The sequence below is a fragment of the Alligator sinensis genome, unplaced genomic scaffold, assembly GCF_000455745.1.
Source record: "Alligator sinensis unplaced genomic scaffold, ASM45574v1 scaffold560_1, whole genome shotgun sequence".
In the NCBI taxonomy this organism is placed as follows: domain Eukaryota; kingdom Metazoa; phylum Chordata; order Crocodylia; family Alligatoridae; genus Alligator; species Alligator sinensis.
In genome coordinates, this window is record NW_005841837.1 from 3,385,720 (window position 1) to 3,397,178 (window position 11,459).

At 43.7% G+C, this 11,459-nt stretch overlaps 1 protein-coding gene across 4 annotated transcripts in view; it reads left to right on the plus strand.

Annotated features, from left to right (window-relative positions):
* RAD23B (RAD23 homolog B, nucleotide excision repair protein) overlaps positions 1–11,459 on the plus strand; it is a 56,778-nt gene that overhangs the window by 19,137 nt on the left and 26,182 nt on the right. For all 4 annotated transcript variants that reach the window (XM_025202817.1, XM_014519624.2, XM_025202827.1 and 1 more), the window contains exon 2: positions 8,545–8,626. In XM_025202817.1, coding sequence (XP_025058602.1) covers positions 8,545–8,626 — 82 coding nt within the window. The remainder of the gene's footprint in view (positions 1–8,544; positions 8,627–11,459) is intronic.

The window sequence follows — 11,459 nt, forward strand, 5'->3', positions numbered from 1 at the left end:
CACAGAGCCCGGGCTGGGTGGCAGGGGCTTTGGCTGGGGGGCAGGGGCTTTGGGAGGGGGGCAAGGGGCACAAGCAGGGCATCCTGCCATGTACCCTTTGCCCTCATTTTGTTTTTCTGGTATGCTGGCTCTCTGGTACCTTCCAAGGTAGGCATTGTGGTGTTGTTCGGCACTCCGGCCAAAAAACGTTGCCTACCCCTGGTTTACTCTTTGGTAGGCCCGATAAAGCACAGAAAAGAGCACAGCAGTATAAGAACTAAACTGGTTGCAAGCTGTTAACTGCTGGTGAGCAGGGGGGAAGTTCATAAGAAGACTTACAAAATCAGCGAAGCTAGATTTTGGGACTCGCATAAATTCTTTCATTTGGCCTTCTCTTACCCTAACTGTGGGTTTGAGGGTTTCCAGGATGCTTACATGCCACAGATATTTCCTCTCTTCAGTAACATGAGAGGCTTTCTGACTACTCTGTGGAAGAGGCCAATAACACCTTGCTACAGCCCCTTTAAATTTCATTCTACAAGACAAGAAATTAGTCGTAAGATAACTTGACTAAGTATTAAATCAATGATATTTTTTAAGCAGGAGTCTTAACTTTTCTCTATTTTTAAGAGCTTGGTGGCCACATATTGCTGCTAGGTTGAGTGAGATCAAGCTTTACTTTCTGGAAGCACGTTATTCTGGATGCTTACTCATTGGGTGAAGGTTTGGTTTAAGCATACAGGATTTAAGGGTACCTCTTGTACCACTGAATCCCTTGCATTCACAAACAACCATTAATCCTCTGAGAGCTGCTCTAATTAAAACGCCAAAAGCATCACATGTATCAGCATCCCTGCGCTGAAAAATGACAGCAGGGGCACTTTAATTAAAGCTCTTTGAACAAGTTTATTTAAAGTGCTCCTGCCACCATTTTTCCCACCAGGGACACTGATGTCTTGACGCCCATCTTGCTGGGGTCATCCAATCCCAGCAGTCTTTGCTGCCTAATGCAGGGGGGCTGGACCTGATGATCTGTAAGGTCTCTTCCAGCTCCTAATAACTATGAAACTATGATGCACGATGTGTTGCTGGAGTCTGCTGGAGCACAGTAATTACTGCGCTCCAGTGGACTCGATTAATGTAGTCTGCTCTGACGCATTGTAATTCCAGCACGTCGGAGCGGCCTCGATGCATGTGTATAGGTGCCCTAAATGTGCAGTTTAGAGTAAAACGGCCTGATGTGGGTATTCTTGTTTCCCTTTGCCTGTCTTGCACCACTTTCCAAAATCACCAGTCAGCTTCTGGGTACAGTGGACCCTTGTGATCTGAAAAACTAGATTTTAACTTTGTCACCATAATGTAGTCTATCTTCATGTATGCAAAGGTTTATGCTTTAGGCCTTGGTGAAACGCTGATTAGTAATTTGTTTATCGAGGGGCTTGCTGTGAAGTCAGTTCCTAAGTAATTTAACACATTTACAGAATGTGACACAAGTTTACATTTATTAAAGTTCTCTGTGCAAGGGAAAATAGTCTGGTTTCCACGGCTAGATAGGCCAGCAGGCTAGAGGAGTTTATAGAAGAGGGAAATAGCTGTAATGCGTCTTGAACCTTGTTCACTATTTCTAGTAGCGAAACTATACTGACATGTAGCAGCATTCACTTTGAAAATTCAGTCTCTAAGAGAGAAGACATGACAATAGCTGAACTTTTATATTTTCACTGGTTAGAAATGACTGGTTAAATTAGTGTTCCAAAGTGTGTTTGGGATCCTCTCAATCATCCAAATGCTTTTTTTCATTCAAGTATAGCCACATGTTTTATGTAGAAAATGCTGTTTTGAGTTTCTTGTGAAAATGGCAACGAACTCAGCTGGTCTGTACAATTTCCCTGGATTTATAATGAAATTGGACTTTGATGTAGATGTGGACAACCACCCTGTTAGATGCAAAATTGAAGGCAGGACTTTGCTCACAATGTCTGCAATATTTTACTATTTATTTTACTTTGTGTGTTAAACTATTTATGACAGGGTGGATTTTATTTAAATCAAATCAATTTAAATTACTGGTCAGGAAGCCTCAATTTACTCATTGTTTTTTACAAAAGGGGCACATCTACATGTGCCAATTTAAGGCACATTAGCCATTTTTTAAGGTGCATTAAGGCATGGGTCTACACGTGCATGCCATTAATGTGCCTCAAAAATGGCCATTTTAGGCTATTCGTGCTTAAATTTGATACCCCACTAAAGCAGGTATCAAATTTAGACACAAATAGCTAAAGCACCTTAATGCACGTGTAGATGCGCTAAGTTGCATTAATGCTGTGCATATTGACTGTCTTGGGACTGACTTGGGACTAAAATAAACACCGTGTTAATGCACCTAAATTGCCTTAATGAGCATTAGGCAAATGTGCGTTAAATTTTGGTGTGCTTAAAAGCATGTGTAGATACGCCCAAAGTGCATTCTTGTTGTTTGATTATTCATTTGACTTCTTGAAACTTTGGACTTTTAGAAAATGGTAAGGGTTTATCTGTACACAAACTTTTGGAGGGACAGTAGGGCTGATGGGTAGGTAATCAGGTCTGTTCTCTCTCATCTCCATATACTGCTGTTAACAAGGGTGTTATCTCTAAAGACACAAATCTACAGTTTGAGAACTAAAACTTAGCATCACAGAGATACTTAATGGGATCATCTAGACTAAGCACTGAGTCCCACTGGGTAGAGTGGTTTTCTTTAATCTTTACTAATCTGTAGAGGAGCCTCTGGGAACCCCATCAGATTGGGTCCCTTATATAGTCCATGGCCTGTTGTAACCTATTTATAAAACTTTTCTAAAAAGGTTACGTGAATATATTGTCTTGAATAGTATATAATTAGAAGTTATACTCCCTGTTCCATAATGATATCTTTGAGCTTTAACAGATCTTAAACTGAAATTAGCTTTATATAGGTTTACTTTTTTATAAAAGCTTCTTAAAGAATAAAAATATGATTAAATAAAAACATCTGATCTAAATTTTAAAAAAATTAAATAATTAATTTTTATCCACCCCGTTATATGGACAAGTTTCATACATCTGAAAGTGACAATAATGACACCCTGGAAGATGGTAATTTATTATTTCTAGTAGCTTTTTCAATTATTTTCAAGTTTCCTGGTACAAACCATGTGTGCCTCTCATTTGGGCATTTTTGGCTTTTTCAGATTAATGAGTGTGTTGCATCTCTGGTATGGAAGACTGAGCATTGTCTGTATGTTATATATTTCTATATTATACATTTAACTAGGGGGGAGTATATATTTATTTAAGGGAATTGTTTTTAATCCAGTATCCTTGAACTCTAATCCAGTACCCCAATCCATGGGACTATTTTTTTAGCTAAAACATCATCTGTCTTCTGTTAGTGAGAATACTTAGCGTATAGGTTTAGTCTGGCAAAGGAAGAGTATGGTCTACAGCAGTGGTTTTCAAACTTCCTAAAGTCATACAGCCCTTTTGTATCACTTCTTCTGTCATGAAAGCCCTACCCCTATCCTGTGAGCTGATGTGGAGCCAGGGGACCTGACCTAGCTAGGGTGATGGCACACTGCCTCCCACCCTGCTCTGCCATTACCCTCCAGTCTTTTTGTGGAAGCCCTGATGACCCATTGTGGAACCCACACAGTTTAGAAACTAAGGGTCTACAGCAGTGATGCCCAACCTTTTTTGCCCTGTGAGCTGGATGGGAGAAGTCTGGTCTGTCTGTCAGCTGGATTCAATGTGTGGGGCAGGCATGGTGGGGCCAGATTTGGCATGGGCACAAGGGGCTTGGGAATTTGGAAGTGAGAGGGGAGTTGCAGGTTCCCCACTACCAAATTTCTTGACCCATGGACAGCCTTGTGGCCTGGATGCCATGGCTGCATGGGTCAGATTTGGCCCGTGGTCTGCGAATTGAGCGCCCCTGATCTACAGCAAAGATCCAAAATGGATAATAAAATGTGAGTAAAAGGGCAAAGGTCACGTTCAGAGCAGTATGAGTTGAGGGTGGTGGTGGTAATGATGGTGGACCAAACTCTTAACTTCTGTTAACGTTTGTTAACATGCCTATAATGTATGTAGGCTAAGTGCACTTCTCAAGGGCAGGGTGCGTGACCTTCAACCCTTGGGTGGTTTTCATATAAGCAGTTATAGCTGTTCAGATGACAAGACCCAATGTAAACATAAACAGCATCCGCTTATCCATTGTCTTTAAACATACAGATGATACAGTTTGATAGCAAATTGTAGCACAGAAAAAAATTAACAGCAAGTAAGGAACTCTGTATTGTAACACTCCCAAAATCAATCCTGTATTCAGGTTGATTTAGGGATGTGAAAGGGTAAATGGATTAATCGATTAACTGATAAGCCCTAGTGATAACTGGTTAGTTTACTAGTTATTGTTTTGTGCAGGGCAGTGCACAGTTGGGCAGGGAAGTGGGGGAAAGGAAGCTAGGTGGTGCCCCAGCAGAAACTGGAAGGCTGCTGGATAGGCAGGGGGCGGGAGGTGGGGACTAGGGACAAGGGAAGGACTAGTATGTCTCTTGCCTGTGAGGTTAAAGAAGAAAACAGTGGGTAGCCTAATGACTTGTCAGTTAAGCAGTTAGCTGCTTGTTCACAGGTGCTCCCTCCCTGGGCTTCTGGTGAGTTGCATTTTCTGGCTGGGCTTGCCTCCGCCACCGCCTCCTTACCCGCCTCCCTCCCCATCAAAGGGTCTTGGGAGTGGCTCTAAGCAGCAGCCACTTCTGAGCTGCTGTGTTATTGACTAACTATTTAACCAATGTAATTAAAGTAGGTTAAATGGATACTTTAAAAAAACGTTTTTACATCCCTTAGGCTGATTATAAAAGCTTCTGACAGGTCCCGGGGCAGCATGCCCTGTGGGAATGCTCAAAAGCTCCCCTTGCCAGCTGCAAGAATAAAAGGAAGGCTTGTCATCTTGGGTATGCCACAGACCATAAGCCCAAACTTGAGTGCCTGTTAAAATTTCCAGCCTCCATGTAGAGGTGAATAAAGGAAGCATAATTTAAAAGTACCAAGTGTAAAGTGAGATGAAGAAGAGGAAAGGGACATTGAAGAGTAGAGAAAAACTGACAGAAGAGTGAAATGAAGCCAGGAGGACTGTCTGACATGCTGGATTAGGTTGCATGTGGCCCACCTGTTCCTGTGCAGCCACCACTGGCTGGAGCCGGAGCCCGCGTCTCCCCACCCCCCCTTCCCCCCCCCCCTGGGCTGCGGCCCCAGCCAGTGTCTCCAGACTCCCCTTCCCTCTCCAGTCCTTGCTCCCTGCCCCTGAGGGCAGAGCAGTATGTCATGGTGAACCCAAATGTCTCCAGGGTTGGGGCTGTGCTTTATGCATAGTAGCTGGTGGGGAGGGACCATGGTGCCCTGCCTGCAAGTTTGCTGAGTGCAGCAGGGAAGAGTGGGGATCTGGGCTTTGTGGGAAGGTGGGGCAGACAGCTGAGCTCCCCCTGCCATATGCAGGCAGTGGGCATTGGGTGTTGGGGGGGGGGAGGAAAGTTGCAGGGCAGCCAGCTTGCTTTGCCTGTGCATTGTGTGCAATGGAGGGGGAGCTAGGCTGTGTGCATGGTGGGGAGGAGGGATAGACTGTCTACTTTGCCTGAGTAGACAAGTTAGACCTGATAAAAAGTACTGCATGGCAATAAATGACAGATTCACAACTGGTAATTGAAATGACTTGTCTTTTTTTGTAATAATCAACACACATAACTAGTCAGACTAGTAAATGTTGGAGCATAATTCCATCATTTAACTAGCCCGAATAGCAAGTTGCTTTTAAACATTAAAAAATACTAGTACACACAGCACACAGTAGTCCTTCTACCAGGGTTATCCAGTTATAAGTGGTTTCCCCTGGTTAGTAGGCTTAGTCTTTTGGTTTGGTCTGTAGAACAAGAGTACTCTGTAACTGAATGTGCACAAGTTTGGGCTGTGCCAAAGACAGGCAAGGAAATCTTCTATAGTAGGGGTGTCGGACTCAACCCTGGGCAGGATCTGGACTGCATTGGGGCCAGATCTGCGGGGCCAGCAACAACTATAGAAGGCCTAGGGCTGGGCAGCAGTTTGTGTCTGTGGGTGTGCAGCAGCGCTGAACAGGGCTGGGCAGCAGCTGTGTCCATGGATGTGCAGCAGCACTGAGCTGTCCCTGGTCATGTCAGTGGCCACTTCTGAACTGCTAACAGGGTGGAAGGAATAATTCTGCAGGCTGAATTTCACCCCTTCCTTAGAAGATGAGCTGGTTTCTGGATGAATGGATGGATGACTTTCAGTTGTCTTATATTTATTTGAAAGAATTCTCAGTTCTTGTCAACTCACAGAAAGTAGAACAAATCTGAAATGTTTCTGCATACACTCAATCAGTTTAGATATAAGTACAGTAAAATCTCTTATGTGGCATTTAACTAACCAGAATACTTAATTAACCAGAATTTTAGCTATGGGATACACATGGCACCATGCCCCTTAGCTGCCTCCTGCACCGCTCTTGCGCAGGGTATCTGCAGCAAGCTTACGGCTGGGCTGCCGTGGCGTTTTGGGTGGTATACTATTATGGCATTTTTATCTGTATACTATTTTATTCTTTATACAGTAAGTTATGCTGTAATGTATTGTACATTAGTTCTTTGAGAATTTGCACCACAAGTATGGCACCATCTTCCTTGAGCATAACTTTCAGATAACTGGAATATTTAGTTAACCTGCACCCCCCATTCCCCACTCATGCTGGATAACAGATTTTAAGTGCTTTAGTGTAAAAGCATTCCTTCAGTGATACAGTCTGGACAGTCTTTAGTAATCCTGTTTGAGTGTTGCTGGAATATAGTCCCTATGGGTATTTGTTACTAAACTTCAACAAAACTAGGACAGATTGCCTGGTATGGTTATAGAATCATAGAAAATTAGGGTTGGAAGGCACCTCATGAGGTCGTCTAATCCAGGGGCAGGCAATTATTTTTGGCAGAGGGCTGCTTACTGAGTTTCGGCAAGCCATTGAAGGCCACATGACAGGCAGCCCAGGACAGATGAATATTAATTTTCTAAATTTTTTAGGGGCCCCGCAGGCCAGATAGAATGGCCTGGCGGTCCACATCCAGCCCTTGGGCTGCATTTTGCCCACCTGTGGTCTAATCCAACCCCTTGCTCAAACAAGGACCATCTCCAACTGTATGATAGTTTAGCAGGTCTTCTGTGTAGTGGTTCTCAACCTTTTTTGTATCAGGACCCATTTGTAAACATTGATGGCCAGTCTCAACCCTGTGCCCCTTGCTTCCAACCTGCTGACCCCTGCCCCCCAGTGTGTGGGGCAGCAGGTGGATCTGTGTGGGGCACTGGGGGGCCCAAACAGCCTCTTGCAGGCTAGAACGCTGCCAGCCTGCAAGGGAAAAGCCACAGTTTCCCATGTTTTTCTCCTTTAAAGGTGAATCCATTTTTAAAGTTTATTGATCCATTTTTTAGTTTGTTCACAACCCTTTCATATATTTTTGTGACACTTTTGGGTTGTGACTCACAGGTTGAGAAATGCTATTCTAGTGGCTTTAATGATTAAGTTAGAGTGCATCTAAGATGGCGCACAGATTTGTAGACAATAAGATTTGTTCTGTTGAAAAGCATTGGAGGGTGGTGAAACACTGGAACAGGTTACCTAGAGAGGTTGTGGAATCTCCATCCTTGGAGATTTTTAAGGGCTGGCTTGATGAAGCCCTGGCTGGAATGATCTAGTTGGGGACGGTCCTGCTTTGAGCAGGGGATTGGACTACATGACTTCCTGAGGTCTCTTTCAGCCCTAATTTTCTATGATTTTTCTACCTTTCTTCACTCACTGCCTGTTTTCCCTAGTATTTAAGGCAAATGCTGTAGGCCAGGGGTGCTCAACCCCCAGCTTATAGGCCAAATCTGGCCTGCGGAGCCATGACATCTGGCCCACTGGGCTTCACATGGGTTGAAAAATTTGGCAGCTCCCCCACTGCCAAATTGCCAAGTCCATGCTGGCCAATTGGGCCGGGCCTGGCCTGGCCTGTTGCCACATTGCTAAATTGCTGGGCCGCTCCCTGGTGCTTGATTGGGCCTAGCTGGGCCCCCACTGCACCCATCTGGCATGCTAGATCCAGCCCACTGGCGAAATCTGGCCCATGGATGGGCTTGGCACCACCCATCCATTCCGTGGGGTGAAAAGATTGGGCACCACTCATCTAGGCAAATAGGTCACTAAGTAGAATGTCTGTTTTCTTCTTTAAAATGTATCTTTGCTTTTTCCTAATTCTGATTCCTCTATTTAATGCAGGTTTGGGGAGTAAATGTAATGTGACATTGGATTATAACTTGATTAAGCAGAAAAAGTTTGTTGTACTGTTGCTTCAGGAGGAGGCTGGGAAGAAAGCTCTTTGGCAGTCTGACATATGTGACATCGTGCTCAAAATGTGATTGAAATTCTTTCAGTTTCCGTTTGCTATAGTTAACATGCTGCTTGGAGTATGAAGTTATTTTCCTTTAACAAGGACAATTTGTATGTTCTAGGTGAAAGCGCTGAAAGAGAAAATTGAATTGGAGAAGGGGAAAGATGCTTTTCCAGTGGCTGGTCAAAAACTAATTTATGCAGGTAATGCATCTCAAATAGATAATGCATGTAGAACAGAAAATAACTGTTTTATTGATTATTTCTTAATTTCAGTATTATTTTACTCTGAGTGTTAAAGCTTTTGATATTTCTGTGAGTTGAACAAAAAACTAAACAGGCTATTGTAACAGCAGGGGATCAGCTCTCAGTAGTATTTTTCCAAGCTGCAGTCTTAAAAAGAAAAAAGTTAGCTTTGTTTTATGCCCACTGATCTTCCATGAGACCCATACCTGGCTAGCACATATCAGGTTGAAGTGGGACTTGTTCTTCTGTTTGGTGTCATAGTGCCTTACTAGACGGATCAAATCATGCCTTTTGTTGTAGTGGTTGTTGACTCTTGTCCTTTATTCCATTTGTCCTGTATTCGTCTAGTGTCTCTTTCCTTTTAACTCTACTAGAGAATTAAAACTAAGCTGGTCTGATACATTATTTAGTCTTCAGTCAGTGGCAAAACAGCCTGTTAAACAAAAGGACCTGTAACACCTTTAAGCTCTGATACGTTGCAGAGTCAGGTAGAAACATAGAATATGTATCAATGAAAAGCTGCCTGTGGCAGTTAGATATTGGGGTTTTAATTATATTCTTGGTACAGGAATTACTTGGGGTTTGACAATCCAATCTGAACACCTGCCTAATTGGTCTCTTTTGGCCTTAATACACGAATCCACTGCTTCATGTTTGAGTTTAGCCAAAATTAGCCCTACAAGGTTGTTTCTTTTTTCCCCCTAAAAGGCTTTTCAGGCAGGCTTTTGGAAGCAGCTGGTTTTATCTCTCCCTACCATTCCTTAATTCTGCTACTCCTTAAGTTGCGTCTTTCCTGTAGTTTTAAGAGACTGAAGATACCTTCTCAAGTCTGGAGTCTCCCTTTTCACATGGAAAGCTCTCAGTTCATTTCTTTTTAACCAAAGGCCTGCAAAACAGCTCCCTTTAAAATGGGGTTATGGTTGAGTGCCTGCCAATGTGACAAGGACGAAAAAACAAGCACGCTTAATTTCAAAACCCCACAGAAAACTCAGATTGAACTTGGAAATCAGCATTCAGTTTTTAAAGTGTTTCATGGATGTACTTTTAAATTGTATGAAATCTCAGACTCTCTGTTTAAAATAAAAATTATGGCATATGGGAAGAAGAATTTAACTCAGCTCTACATATCTTCTTTCTTGCTTCTACTTAAAGCACTAGTGTGTACGCAGTCTAACAAAGTGGTGGGGGTGGGGAATAGGAAACAAGAGTTGGACTAAGCAGTCATGACTCATACTTCCATAGTCTTAGTGTATACTGTTTCTGTTTAAAAAAATAATGTATCCTTTTCCTAATATTTTAGGAAAGCATTGCAGGAACCTGTTAGAATTGTTCTCAAGCAGATTTTATATTTTGTTTGAGTGAGTCCTGGCTTTGGCTTTCTGATTCTCTGCCTTTAAGAGAACCACGTTCTGGTGAAATGTGCTGTTTGCTTTAAATTGAAGGTGTCAGACATTCAATTTGTGGATCCCTGTCATCCGACCCAGTCCTGCTTATAGGTCTTTGACTGGTATGCCACCTGTTGGATGCACTAGCCCCAGAACTGTGTGCTGCATGTGGCACATGGAGGCTGTCTGGAGCAGGCTACACATGGTGCGGGGCTGTCTGGGGCTGCATTGCATGTGATGCCTGTGCCAGACTGTCTTGGTGCTCTGGATCTGGGCTGATAGACAAGCCTTATGTGCCAGACCTAGTGGGCAGAGCTATACTGTCATGGGTACCATGTGCCATGCAGGGCCGGGGCCAGTCTGTGCTGCATCTGGCTCACAAAGTAGGAGATGGCATGCACTCTGCAGGCAACACACAGCTGGTCCAGGGCTTGTGCTTCCTGGGACTCCTGCACTGGACCAGGCCTGTGGGCTGGATCTAGCTCATGGGCCCTATCTGGCCCTCCCACAGATAGGCTGCATGCCCTTCAGGTAGCCTGTGGGACTAGATTAAGTTGACACCCCTGCTTTAATTCAGTAGTTTTCAGTCTTTCTAGACTTGAGACATTCCTTGGAAAATGCCAGTTCTTAGGTTTTACACTCTCTTGTTTGTTTTTTTTCCACTACAGAAAAATAATAGAGCAATTCTTCTGTTACAAAGAATTTAGAAAGACCACAGCAGGTCAGAACAATTTTGATGCTGTGGATTCTGATTTGAAATTTCTGCATTTATCTTGTGAATCAAATGCAGATGCTTCAACTTGGTTGAATATCACTGTTTTAAATTGAGGATTAATTGAGGAAGTGAGGATTATCTGTAGACACATATTTGTATGAGGTAGTACCTAGACTGCAACATTGCATGTGGTGGAGGGCGGGTCTTGTTCATATGCATGGTAGGAGTCATTTCCTTGGTTAGTTTACAAATTAAATTGTGGATCCTCTGTGGTTAAATAGACTAGTGCAACTCTGAGGAGTTGGGTGTTATTTCTTGGCTCTATCTGAGTTTGTTCATTTTTGAACAAACCATTTAAGGTTTAAGGCTAGGTACAGACATTCAAGAAGCCTGAGTCAGAAGCGCTTTAAGTGTAGCACTTTAGTCGGTTCAAAACCAAACGCACATGCTATTCAATGTAGGGGGGGAAAGGGGGCTTGGAGCCTGCCTGCACAGGCTGTGACCAGCAGCCTGGGGGCACTCCTGCACGCCTCTTGGGAGAGGCCAGCAGGACCATCTCCCCAACCCTGTCCCCCTGGAGCATCTCTGCCCTGTGGACACAGCCCAGCCCCCAACCAAGACCCATGCCTGCAAGCTTGGGGGAGATCTGCATGGCAGAGCGGCTCCATTTCCCCAGCTGCAGCCAGGAGCC